Consider the following 14,410-nt stretch of genomic DNA (forward strand, 5'->3'; position numbering starts at 1 on the left):
TCCTGAAGGCAGTGATTGGCTTTCGGGGCCCCGTATGCGGCTAGGCTCCCAAAAAGTCCCACACATGTGGTATCCCCATACTCAGGAGAAGCAGCTAAATGTATTTTGGGGTGCAATTCCACATATGCCCATGGCCTGTGTGAGCAATATATCATTTAGTGACAACTTTTTGTAATTTTTTTTTTTTTTTTTGTCATTATTCAATCACTTGGGACAAAAAAAATGAATATTCAATGGGCTCAACATGCCTCTCAGCAATTTCCTTGGGGTGTCTACTTTCCAAAATGGGGTCATTTGTGGGGGTTTTGTACTGCCCTGCCATTTTAGCACCTCAAGAAACAACATAGGCAGTCATAAATTAAAGGCTGTGTAAATTCCAGAAAATGTACCCTAGTTTGTAGGCGCTATAACTTTTGCGCAAACCAATAAATATACACTTATTGACATTTTTTTTACCAAAGATATGTGGCCAAATACATTTTGGCCTAAATGTATGACTAAAATTGAGTTTATTGGATTTTTTTTAGAACAAAAAGTAGAAAATATCATTTTTTTTCAAAATTTTCGGTCTTTTTCCGTGTATAGCGCAAAAAATAAAAACGGCAGAGGTGATCAAATACCATCAAAAGAAAGCTCTATTTGTGGGAAGAAAAGGACACAAATTTCGTTTGGTTACAGCATTGCATGACCGTGCAATTAGCAGTTAAAGCGACGCAGTGCCAAATTGTAAAAAGTGCTCTGGTCAGGAAGGGGGTAAATCCTTCCGGGGCTGAAGTGGTTAAACGCCTTTACAGGTTACCAGATAGAAAGATACAGAGGAGGTCTGGCGCTAGAATTATTGCTCTCGCTCTGTGTTCACGACTAGATCTCACATGTGTGGTGTGATCACTGTTTACATATCCATGCGGGATTAAAGTATGCATATATATATATATATTTTGTGTATGCATATATAATTTATTATTTTATACAAAAAAAAAATCACACTTTTTTTATTAACCGCTTCAGCCCCGGAAGATTTTACCCCCTTCCTGACCTGAGCACTTTTTGTAATTTGGCACTGCGTCGCTTTAACTGACAATTGCGCGGTCGTGTGACGTTGCACCCAAACAAAATTGACGTCCTTTTTTTCCCACAAATAGAGCTTTCTTTTGGTGGTATTTGATCACCTCTGCAGTTTTTATTTTTTGCGCTATAAACAAAAAAAGAGTGACAATTTTGAAAAAAAAAAACGCAATATTTTTTACTTTTTGCTATAATAAATATCCCCCAAAAATATATTAAAAAAAATACTTTTTTCCTCAGTTTAGGTCGATATGTATTCTTCTACATACTTTTTAAAAAAAAAAATTGATTGGTTTGCGCAAAAGTTATAGCGTCTACAAAAAAGGGGATAGTTTTATGGCATTTTCATTATTAATTTTTTTTTTTACTAGTAATGGTGGCGATTTTTATCAGGACTGCAACATTATGGCGGACATGTCGGACAATTTTGACACATTTTTGGGACCATTGGCATTTTTACAGCGATCAGAGCTTTCTTTTGATGGTATTTTATCACCTATGCGGTTTTTATTTTTTGCACTTTAAACAAAAAAGATAGACAGTTTTGAAACATAAAAACACTATATTTTTTACTTTCTGCTATAAAACATGAATTTCTTCATCAATTTAGGCCAATATGTGCTACATATTTAAAAAAAAATCTCAATAAGCGTATATTGATTGGTTGGCGCAAAAGTAACAGCGTTAACAGCGTCTACAAGCTATGGGATAGATTTATAGAAATTTTGTTTATTTTTATTTTATTTTATTTTATTTTACTAGTAATGGCGACGAACAAATCCGACACCTAACTGACACTTTTGACACTTTTTTGGGGACCAGTGACACTAATACAGTGATCAGTGCAAAAAAAAATGCACCTTTACGTGTTAAAGAATGTTTAACCATCTCCCGCCCAGCCTATTGTAAAATGACTGCTGGACAAGAGCACTTATTTCCTGGGAGGACATTATATGACTGTGTACTATGACAACTGTGTACTATTGTGATCTAAGTGATTGGCCACAGTGATCATATGGTACAGAGGCCAATCACAACAGACATGTACCATGTGATAGCTGTGGCCAATCACAGCTATCAAACAGTACACAGTGGCACATAAATGGATGCTATTTACAAAAATGGTTGCTTATATCAGTGATCAGATCACCACTATAATAAGTCATAGTGACAAAATATCCTGATCACCTCCCCAGAGTAGTACAGTGTCACTATGGTACTGTACTGCTCTGGTCACAGTATAAAAAAAATTGTTAAAAAAAGAAGAAAAATAGTAAAAAAAGAAGAAAAAATTAAAATTAAATTTATTTATTTTTTTACATAATATCACCACTCAGTGTCCCTGATCACTGCCACATCAGTCATACGCTGTACTGCTCTAGGGACAGGATGTTCAAAAAAATAATTACATTTCCAAAAAATTGTGACAAAAAATTTGAATTTTAAAAAACTCGCTATACCTCTTACTAAATACCTTGGACTGTCTGCTTTTCAGAAAGGGGTCATTTGGGGGGTATTTGTACTGTCCTGGCTTTTTAAGGTCTCGAGAAATTAGATTAGGCCGTCAGTAAATCAGGACTGATCGATTTTCATATATATATATATATATATATATATCCCATAGTTTATGGGATACAAACTAAATAATAAACACTGATTTGGGTTATGTTACTAAAGAAATGTAGCAGAATACAGAAAGTTCTGTCTCAAAAAAAGTTTTGGGTACAGTGTTGCATGACTGGGTAATTGGCATTCAATTCTGAAAATTTTCCTGGGCAGGAAGGGGTTGCTGTTCCTAATCAATTTGACATGGCCTACAAATTAAACTTTGACCTTGCTGTAATGCAGCGAGCTGATTGGCCTTTTTCAGCGCAATAATGCTCCGACCTGGGAAGCCCATTGCTTTCAGTGCCATTGGCCCACCAGTGGGTGTTTTGTCACTGATCAGCTGGAAGCCAAACGTCCTATGGGATCGGTCCCACCCAGAACCAGTTATTCTGCATGCAGTTCATATTTACTACTGTAACCAATCTATATGTGATGTTTCAAGTCCCTACATTCATGCGCGCGTGTGGCCCCTCCCCTTTGCACCTAACCACGTCATGGCACTCATTGTCCGTAACATATCCAAAGCTGGGGTTCCTAGCATCAAGTGGCCCTGAGATACGGGGCCCCAATGCCGGTTCAGAAAATGTCATTCTCTGCTGCAGAAAAGTGCTTGACATTTTCTGAACCTATTTTTGGGGCCTTGTATCTTGGGGCCACTTGGTGCTAGAAACCTCAACTTTGGATATTTTATGGTGCTAATTCTACTGGGTTTGCACACAAAATTTGGGGTTCCTAGCACTAAGTGGCCCAGAGATACAGGGCCCCAAATTCGGTCAACTGTGTCCATCTGCAGCAATGTCATTTCGGGACCCTTTGGGTTCAGAGACCCCAAATTTTGGCTGCAGCTAGGGGGCATCTAGAAACCCTTAACTACCAAGTTTGAAGTTCGGCTGACCTATGGCTGCAAATGGGCACAGTGAGGCTGCAAATGGGCACAGTGAGGCTGCAAATGGGTACAGTGAGGCTGCAAATGGGCATTAGTGAAACTGTGCATAGTGTAATAACTGGCAATAAGGTGAATCAACACATATAACATAGTAACTAATAATGAAGTGAATCAACACAGAAACCACTGAAGTAAGTAAGAGATGGGTTTGCTTTAAGAGCATATATTTAATAAGGGCATTAGCCAATGTATCCCATTGGGTAATAAATTTAAAAGAGCGAACAGAAATCCTGGATGGCTTAACTCCAATGTAAACATGCATATAAAAGCAAAGGAGAAGGCCTGCAAAAAATACAAGGTTGAGGGATCATCCTCAGCATTCAGACTTTATAAAGAATGCAACAAGAAATGTAAGGGTGCAATTAGGACGGCTAAGATAGAACATGAAAGACACATAGCGGAGGAGAGCAAAAAAAATCCCAAGAAATTCTTTAAGTATGCAAACAGTAAAAAAGGGAGGACAGACCATATTGGCCCCATAAAGAATGAGGAAGGACATCTGGTTACAAAGGATGGGGAGATGGCGAAGTGAATTGGGGGGCTTCAGTAACCAAAACTGCAGTGTTTATCCTCATGACACAACACAGGAAGCACCTCCATGGTTAACAGAGGACAGAATTAAAATTAGACTTGAGAAACTTAAAATTAATAAATCACCGGGACCAGATGGCTTGCATCCGAGGGTACTTAGGGAACTCAGTCAAGTGATTGCCAGACCGTTGTTCCTAATTTTTACAGACAGTATTGACTGGAATGGTACCGGCTGATTGGAGAAAAGCCAATGTAGCACCAATATTTAAAAAGGGCCCAAAATACATCCCTGGGAATTAAAGACCAGTTAGCCTAACATCAATAGTATGTAAAACTCTTGGAGGGGATGATAAAGGACTATATACAAGATTTTAGTAATAAGAACAATATCATTAGCAGTAATCAGCATGGATTCATGAAGAATCGTGTTTGCTAAACCAATCTATTAACCTTCTATGAGGAGGTGAGCTGCCATCTAGATAAAGGAAGGCCCGTAGACGTGGTGTATCTGGATTTTGCAAAAGCATTTGACACAGTTCCCCATAAATGTTTACTGTACAAAATAAGGTCCATTGGCATGGACCATAGGGTGGGTACATGGATTGAAAACTGGCTACAAGGGCGAGTTCAGAGGGTGGTGATAAATGGGGAGTACTCAGAATGGTCAGGGGTGGGTAGTGGGGTTCCCCAGGGTTGTGTGCTGGGACCAATCCTATTTAATTTGTTTATAAACAACCTGGAGGATGGGATAAACAGTTCAATCTCTGTATTTGCAGACGATACTAAGCTAAGCAGGGCAATAACTTCTCCGCAGGATGTGGAAACCTTGCAAAAAGACCTGAACAAATTAATGGGGTGGGCGACTACATGGCAAATGAGGTTCAATGTAGAAAAATGTAAAATAATGCATTTGAGTGGCAAAAATATGAATGCAATCTATACACTGGGGGAGAACCTCTGGGGGAATCTAGGATGGAAAAGGACCTGGGGGTCCTAGTAGATGATAGGCTCAGCAATGGCATGCAATACCAAGCTGCTGCTAATAAAGCAAACAGAATATTGGCATCCATTAAAAGGGGATCAACGCAAGAGATAAAATGATAATTCTCCCACTCTACAAGACTCTGGTCCGGCCGCACCTGGAGTATGCTGTCCAGTTCTGGGCACCAGTCCTCAGGAAGGATGTACTGGAAATGGAGCGAGTACAAAGAAGGGCAACAAAGCTAATAAAGGGTCTGGAGGATCTTAGTTATGAGGAAAGGTTGCAAGCACTGAACTTATTCTCTCTGAAGAAGAGACGCTTGAGAGGGGATATGATTTCAATTTACAAATACTGTACTGGTGACCCCACAATAGGGATAAAACTTTTTCGCAGAAGAGAGTTTAATAAGACTCGTGGCCACTCATTACAATTAGAAGAAAAGAGGTTTAACCTTAAACTACGTAGAGGGTTCTTTACTGTAAGAGTGGCAAGGATGTGGAATTCCCTTCCACAGGCGGTGGTCTCAGCGGGGAGCATTGATAGCTTCAAGAAACTATTAGATAATCACCTGAATGACCGCAACATACAGGGATATATAATGTAATACTGACACAAAATCACACACATAGGCTGGACTTGATGGACTTGTGTCTTTTTTCAACCTCACCTACTATGTAACTATGTAACTATGTAAGTATAAATGTCTATAATGTCATATGCTAAACTCTGTAACCAGAGTCCATGAATAAAGATGAAAGCAGTCTTCTCAGACAGTGGGAGTGCTTAAACACAGGATGTAGACTTGAAACTGAACTGCACGGCAACCACAGGTAATGCGTCATAAACATCTAAGGTTGGACACTCTTACCGGATGTTGTTGGACATATCTGCCATATAGCAGTACGTCTGTCAGAACCCAGACCAAGTCCTGTGTGACGAAACGCGTCGGGAGGACTCCACTGCCGCCATTTTAAACACACAAGCGCTTTTTTACCTTGAGATGTAAGTGTTTCTCTTTAAATAAAGAACTTTTTATGGTTTATGGAATTACACTATTTGGCCCCCTCTTCATTTCATGAGGGTTATGTCCGAGGACGCTTAAGCCTCTATATGGAGAAGATGCCCCTGGGAAAGAACCGCTAGGATTCCACCTTCTGTTCGTCCTTGGTGTCCCCCCTCCATTGCCAGTGAGCAACTTAAGCCTGTTTGACCCATACAGCATACGCTCTGTGGGTCCCAACTTTCTGGTAAGCCTCCAGTTATTCGGGTGGCGGTTTTGCACAAGTGTATATCAACACATTTTGGATTCTGTTTGAAGATTTCCACGATCACATATTGTGGTGTTCATCAATGTTACAACAAGTTTGTTTATCGCATATACTACTTACCGTGGGTCCAGTACTTTCAGTACGCCTTCATTCAATTTCGGGACAGTCTTGTCACTATTGTATTTGTGGATACACATGGTGACCTTAATGGTTCATATCATGATGGACCTTTTACGTATTTAACATGGACATTCACTAATATGTAATATTATTTTTTGACCTTTTTTCTTTTATTGCATGTGTCATTGCATTACTCCTTTCTTTATATTTTTGCATCACTTATTAGCGCTACACTTGGTTGTATATGACTTATTTTATATATATCTGTTGTGACTTGGTTTGTCTGTGTGTTAGCTCCTCCCAGTTATATTGTTTATACATTTTTATTTTTGGGCCAGCGCAGTTTCCTTTTTATATCACTGCAAATGGGCATTGTTGACCCTCTTTTCCACTTACAGTAGCTGCGCATTTCTCACCCTCGTCTTATACTCGGGTCACTAAGTTTTTCCCATATTTTTGTGGTAAATTAGGGCCTCGACTTATACTCGGATCGACTTATACTCAAGTATATACAGTAGTCCTCCCTGTGGGACCTTTGGCACATGTGAATGGTCAATTGGTGACTGGCTGGGCATGCAGAGCCGTTACACACAGACTCCTTACCTTTTAACTTGTTGATGTTCGATTCCACCTCTCCATCAGATTGAGGTAGGAACCGAACGTGGGGGAACCCTTGTCTAAATGGGGGGATGCATTTGTATTGTCTATCATTTAATGATACATTTTAGTTGTAATTTACTTGTATGCAATAAAGATTGCATGTGTATAATTGTTCCTGTACCAAATCTTGACATGTGCTTCTTTTGTTTTACTAGCTAGAACAGAAGAAATAGGGAGTCCGTGCTAATGGGTGTAATTAGAAGCCTAGGTGGGAAGTATATTCCTAAATTGATAGACTGCTGCCCTCACATACGCTGACTCCACAGGGGGTGGAATGAGCAGAAAAAGTGAAAAAAGAAAAGTGTGTGAGTGTGGCGCTGTCCCAAAGTTGCAAAAGAAATGTCTGCATATATACAATTTTATCCAAAGTGTCACGTGGCCACGCCCTACGTACGTTTCGTCACACCCTCCCGTAGAAGTCCGTGTGACGAAATGTACGTAGGGCGTGGCCTTTGACTGAATGCCTTGCTGACATCTCCCTGCAAAGCTGACTCTTAGGAACATCTTTGTAAGCATTGTACACCGCTCATTTTTTCCATTACAATGTGAGTACCCTTTTTATCTGACCTAATAAATAGTGGTTTTAAACGGTTTCACACTATGGAATCCTTTCTTCTTATGTCCTTATGATATCATCCTGGTCCTGGTCTTGCCAAGTACTGCTGCACAGTGGCACATACTATGACTACTCGTTACCCCTGCAGGGGATATACAGCTGGTGAGTCTCTGCACAATCACAACGCGAGACACCAGCACTGGATTAACACCTGTTGTGTGCTTTGAGGAATCCCACAAAGGACGCCTTTTTTCACTTATAGTGCACCGGGCACATACCCATATGAACTGTTTATTATCATAGAACCATTTGCATGACACGTGTGTTTAGCACTTTTCAGAGTGACCTCTTCATAGGGCACTTGTCACTTTGTTATTTGCAACGTTTGTAGAACAACATTTTAATATTTATTTATTTAGCACTAGACACTTTAGAATTTTTTGCATGTCACGTGTGATGTATTTATTGCAACTTTGTGTTTTCTAGTGTTTAAACATAGACCACTTCATGCTCTTAGCAGTGGTTAATACTGTTTTTACCTTTTGAGGGAATATAGCACTAGACACCTTGGATGCGATTTATTGCACTCATTATGCTTCTCATGTTTAAATCACCAGTCACTTTAACCCACAGGAGTGGTAATAACTGCCATACATATTTCACTTAAGGGAATACACACGTGACACTTTGGATAAAATTGTATATATGCAGACATTTCTTTTGCAACTTTGGGACAGCGCCACACTCACACACTTTTCTTTTTTCACTTAGTAGCTAGAACACCACGCCATTTCCTGAAGAAGCCTTCGGGCGAAACATGTCGAAATAAAGGCATGGGAAAAAGCAATGTTACAATAGAAATAGTGTCCCTTATGCTTAATGGATCCTATGCAATGTCTTTTCTTTTTAAATCTATTTTTCTCTATGTGTATAAATTAAAAAAAATATTTTTAATTGTTTCTGTCCTATGAATGTGTATAATTTGCACCTATAAAGTTCCATATCTCCCCCACTTTTCTCTAGTCCCTACAGTCATACAGCACTCTTTATCAAGCTAATTCTATATTCTACTAAAGTGGAGATTACCCATCACCAGAAAGGAGGGATATAGAAAAACAGCGTTTTCTGTACTTACGTTTATGCCATTTACGGTAAATCCATACCGTAACAGCAACAACAATAACAACAAAAGCAACAAGAACAGCAGCAACTGAAATCCACAGGGTTTTCCAATAAGCTGTAAGAAAATAAACAAAAACATGCATTTTTTTAAGGGTGTGAGAACATGCGTGTGATAAACAAACAATTGCATTAAAAAAAAAACACCAAGTATTTAGATTTTTTTAACGTAGCTCTGGTTTAAAGCAGTAATAAATCCAAACGCAAGCATTTATTATATTGCAGCTTACCAATTCTCAGATGTGATGGCTGCATTAGTTTTCCTTTTAGGCTTTCTTTTCTCTATTTCCATTTGGTGATCCAGCCAGTAAGTCTGTTTTTCAAAAGCACAAGCTCTCTTGCAGTTACATGGGTGCTTAAAATGATCAGCTTTTATTTATTCATATAAACCTTTCAACCCATATGCAAAGAAATAAAAATAAATTGTATCTGAAAGTGTAATAATTTGTTAGTGTGTTTAAATCTGCTAGTCCATCTAACACTCCCCTCCCCCCAGACTGACAATGCTGCTGTCCAAAGGTGCCCCCTTTGCTCCTTCATCCAGAGTGAGGGGTGCTCTAATACAGGAGGTGTGTTACTGGCCAGATCACCAGGTAAAACAGAGGGGGAAAAAAAGGCAAAAAAAAAAAGAAACCAAGGCCTCTTTCACACTTGTGCCACTTGTCCTGCAACTTAGGTTGGCAAGGTCTCAAGACAAGTCGTACCCCATGGTTTTCAATGAGTACCGTTCATATCTGTGAAACTTCAAGTCGCAGCAGCTTAAAAGTAGTCCCTGCACTACTTTGGTTGACTTTGATGCGACTTGAGGTCCATAGACCTCAAGATTACACAGGCATTGCTTCAAGTCGCGTCGAAGTCCTGTCAAAGTCACGCAGCAAAGTCACATCAAAGTTGTGCGACTTTCAGGTCATACAAATGTGAAAGGGGCCTAATGCAGCCACCACACCTAATGATTGCAGATTAATTTGCCTTTAGGTTGTGTAGAATTGACTAGAGGGAGAATCTGAATATTTTGGCAAAATACAGTGGGCAGGGCTGACACCACATAGTCCAGCCCACAACGGGACTTAATTGCCAAGTTTAAGTCTGGCAGACTACTTGCTGTTTTTCTGTACTTGGTCGTAAAAGGGATTGTGACAGATCTAGCCAGGACAGAGGCTTTTGGAAAGGACTGGGGACAAGCCTCCTACCCACTGATTATGGCCCATAGAGAGAGCAGATCAATCTCTAATGATGGACATGGACCACATAATGGACGCTGAGAGCGAAGCTTGGATTGCTTCTCTGAATAAGGTCTGTGGAGCTTCCCTTCTGGAGTGGATGGAGAGGTGTAATATTGATATTGTACGGACTAATGGTCAAAAGGAAATATGGTGGCCTTCGTGCTGACTGGGTTGGAGAAGCTCCTTCACCTAGGACAGAAATATTTATCAATCTCCCTCAAGAAATCTATGAAGATAAATTAATTCCACTTTTCAGACTGCTGCAATATTGTAGGAATTTGTCTCGTAGACGGTACCTGGATAGTCTTAGGTGGGGTGGAGTTTGTTATGTAATTGTTAAGTGTCTTGCTCCCATTGTTAATTGGACCACCTATTGTTTCTGTCTGTCTGCTAGTATTAGGTCCACTCCGCCTTGGTAGCAAACTATTGTGGGATGTTATATGTTTATGTGGATTAGCTTACGGGTTAGTGAAATCACTGTCAGCTATTAGTTGCTAGAGGGCTCTGGGTCTTCTGCGGGGAGAGATCCAGGTGAGAAAGGGGGCTGTTGCCCCTGGGGGGGCATGTGGCCTGGTATGGTTCGGGGGGAAACGCAGTGTTTTTTTACTTGATTTTTGTTTTTAATAGCCGGGTGCCGTAAATTGCAACTGCAAGTAAATTTAAATGTGATTTGACTCATTTTATTTTCTTTGGAAATATAATTTTTGCTGCAGCATGTTCTATACATGCTACGGATGTGCCACTTTCCAGGCAGACTAAGGGGACCCTCCCCCAGACACTATATTTAAAGGAATTTTTCATTTTTATTGTTGCACTTAAAGCATCATTAAAATCACTGTTCCTGAAAAAAACTAAATGTTTTTTTAAAAGATTTTTGCATTGATATATGTCCCCCAGGGAAGTACCCTGACCCCCATACCCTTATGGCCAATTACTTGGATATAAGCCTTCAAAATGGGCACTTTTGATTTCTCATATTCAGCTTCCATAGACTTCAATGGAGTTTGCTGTTCAGGGCAGAACTTTTCCCCTGTTTGGAAGTTCTGCTGCAAACCAAACAGGGAGGTGTTTTGCCCATCTCTTCTAGCAAGCAGTGTATAACATGATATGGAAAAAACATTCTTCTGAACAAATGATCCTAACAGCCCAAGGAAAGAACCCATCGGGGGGGGGGGGTCCTCCAATGATTTGCCAGAGAGAGGGATTTTTACAATAAATACAAATAAATTGTATCTTCTTGTAGCACCCTCCTAATTAGGGTATAGGATGTCAGGCACATTTAGTATGGCTCCTCTGTAGCCAGTGAAGCAGTGGTTGATTACTTTAGCCTGCTGTCATGGTTATGCAATAGAGTTTCTTTGTCAGCTTACCTATCTCCATGTATTCCTCTCTAAAGACCAGCTGCCTCTCACCTGACTGGTTTTATAACCTCTCCTCTAAGCATGGCCCCACCCCAGGCCCTATCAGGGAACCCTATATTAACCTGTGCACTCCAAGCCAGCAGTGCTGATCAACCATTGTGTGTTAGCCTCCGTGTGTACTTGCTGTGTTTCCTACGTCTGATTCCTGTTAGCGACTTTGGCTTGTTCTTACTATTGCTGTCTGCTCATGACCCTGACCTTTGGCGTGTCCCCGACCATCCCTGTTTGCCTGTGACCCTGTACCTTGGCGTGTACTCTGTTGTCCTTGTCTGCTTGTGGCCCCGACCTTGGCTTGTCCCTTACTTTCCTTGTTGTTCCAGCCTGCTGCCTCCTTCCTCTTCTCCTGTAGTCTACTGTGAGCGTGAGCTGTGAGACCCTGGGGGCCGCAACCTGGAGCCAGACTGCAGCGCAGTCCATCCTTACCACTAAAGGCTCTGGTGAACACCTGCTGGCTCTTAGACTCCGCGCCCTGGGGAATCTATGCTCTAGCTCCCAGTGGGATCGGTGTCAGTGATGTAGACCTGCTTCCTGAACCTCCCAGGGTTCAATCCGCAGCAGTCAGTCCTAGGGTCCACTACCTTGTGGTGCACTTCTACTCCTACAGAGTGCATCTGTCACCTAGCCTCGAGGTGACCTGACACCTGCTCAGTGTTATACAGGCTGCTTGTGTTAATTATTTCCTCCTGCATTCTAGAAGGTTGTGGAATCACAGTGGGAGGAGAGGCAGAATATTCATCATGGGAACCCAGCCAATCCCTGTGGAGGTGTGCCCAGAAGGTGACTGGAGAGCTCATTAATAGTCTGAAGCCTGAAGCAGGAGTTGAGTTGAGTTGAGTCCCATCCTGCAGATAGAGCCTGCTGGAACATTGCTTGAGGATCAATGGACTGTGATGAAAAAAGCTGCCCAACACAGTCCAAACGCACCAGGTGTCAAAGGTTTGGACAGAGGTCAAGATAGCAGTTTTGCATACCTCAGAAGCTCAGTCTATATCCAGCACAATTGGTGGAGAGAGACATCCTGCTTTCTGAGGACACTAAGCTAAACTAAGCTTCTGTGCATGTGAGGAGGTATAACCACTACACGGAGATGGTCTATTTTGATTTGCAATGTGACTAAAAGCCGGTGGATGGCAGTATACCGATATGTTGAACACTAGAGTAGAGACAAGACAACATGACACAATGTCACTATTTCCATGTCACACTCCCACTATGATCCCCCAGAGAAGAGGAGACAAGATGACCCCAATCTATAACACCCCCATACATGGAATATAACATGATACCTTCTGTTTCCAGCATTCTGATGAACATCGCATCATTCATCAGTCGGTATTCCAGGAATTTCTCACTGACCGGGTTTGTGATCCTGACCCAGAATCTCCTCTCGGCATCGTCTCTCTGCACACTGGGGATAATCAGCATCCTATTGTCATCTATCAGCCGGTATCTTTCAGGGAGAGGCTCCCCGTCCACCTCCCAGGTCACAGCGCTCTCTTCTCCAGAGAACTGGACCCTCACAGCCATCTCCTCACCCAACCGGCTGAAGTTACTCGTGATGTTGGAGATGCGAACCGGATCTGGAATAATCAGGAGGACAGTCACCATCAGTCATAGGTCACCAACACAGACCCAAGATATATGGAATAGAGTGCTAGCTCTTGTATACATGCTCATTGCAAGTCATGTGGTCTGAAGCCCCTCCCCTCACATACAGCCCCAGGGTTACTGGCCTCCATTACTAAGTGTATTATTCCATCTTTGTTCAGTGCCTAAGAAAGGAAAGAGCCCAGAGAGCTTTTTGTAATTGTAGGCGAGTGCAGTCTATTTTCTCCACCGCAGGTGGCGCTTGTCCGCAGCGGCAATGCAGGTAGAGGAGGAAGTCAAGAGGAACCTAGTTCCTTTATGATCCCCTTGGTCTCAGGGACGCAGCATCTTACAGGATGCTGGCACTCCATGTGACTTTGATGACCACCTAGGGTAAGGCAGAGTCTATTTTACACCCTGACTCCAGGTTTGGCGTGCATTTTGTTAGTGACAGTGTAGGGACAGAATGCATGTCTGTTAGGGACAGTGTTAAGCATCAGGGAAAGGTTCCAGAGGAGTAGAGAAATTGTAGAGACTTGTTATCCTTCTTTGAAACTTCCCCATATTGGTACAGACCAGCTAGGCTGCATTCTGTCCCTCGAGACAGATGCTGTCGGCTTCCCTGAGACTTTCACCTACTGACACTGAGCTGTTACACCCTGTTAGTGTTCCAGGGGAGTATCTATCGCGAGGCAAACATGGTGTTTGCCTCGGGCGGCATTTTTTCAGTGGGGCGGCACCACCCCCAGACAGAAGGGACACTACAAGGACTGCAGAAAAACAGTGGCGTCACTACAGGGGTGCGGGGGCATGCGGACCACACCCAGGTGACACGCACCAAAAAGGGGTGACATCAGGTGCAGCCACAGACTGACCGTTCAGTGACAGGGAAGCCAAGTGGAAGCAGGAGGTGGTGGTGGCTGCAGCCTCTGATTCCGGAAGCAGCTCAATTGGCAGAACAGGCCGGAGTCCTGGGCTGTGATCGTGCCTCGGCAGCCTCGCCTGTTGTGTAATGCTGGACTTCTGTCACAATATATTTATGTTTTTAGTGCAAAAAACAATGCCGCGCTACATCAAAGGATTATACTGTATATCATACATATAAAGTCCCAAATATATTCCAAGTGATGGTGACTAGGGATGAGCTTCGAGTTCGAGTCGAACTCATGTTCGACTCGAACATTGGCTGTTCGCAAGTTCGCCGAACAGCGAACAATTTGGGGTGTTCGCTGCAAATTCGAGTGCCGCAGAACACCCTTTAAAA

The 14,410-nt window shown here is 42.0% G+C and overlaps 1 protein-coding gene and 1 long non-coding RNA gene across 3 annotated transcripts in view; one reads left to right on the top strand and one right to left on the bottom strand.

The window, feature by feature from the left end:
- Nucleotides 1–14,410, top strand: part of LOC141130138 (uncharacterized) — an 875,833-nt gene that overhangs the window by 130,306 nt on the left and 731,117 nt on the right. The window lies entirely within an intron of this gene.
- LOC141129432 (uncharacterized) overlaps nt 1–14,410 on the bottom strand; it is a 350,961-nt gene that overhangs the window by 35,648 nt on the left and 300,903 nt on the right. For both annotated transcript variants that reach the window (XM_073617465.1, XM_073617464.1), the window contains exons 3-4: nt 12,846–13,139; nt 8,872–8,973 (exon numbers count right to left, since the gene is read on the bottom strand). In XM_073617465.1, coding sequence (XP_073473566.1) covers nt 8,872–8,973; nt 12,846–13,139 — 396 coding nt within the window. The remainder of the gene's footprint in view (nt 1–8,871; nt 8,974–12,845; nt 13,140–14,410) is intronic.

This window comes from Aquarana catesbeiana, linkage group LG02 (genome assembly GCF_042186555.1).
Source record: "Aquarana catesbeiana isolate 2022-GZ linkage group LG02, ASM4218655v1, whole genome shotgun sequence".
NCBI lineage: Eukaryota > Metazoa > Chordata > Amphibia > Anura > Ranidae > Aquarana > Aquarana catesbeiana.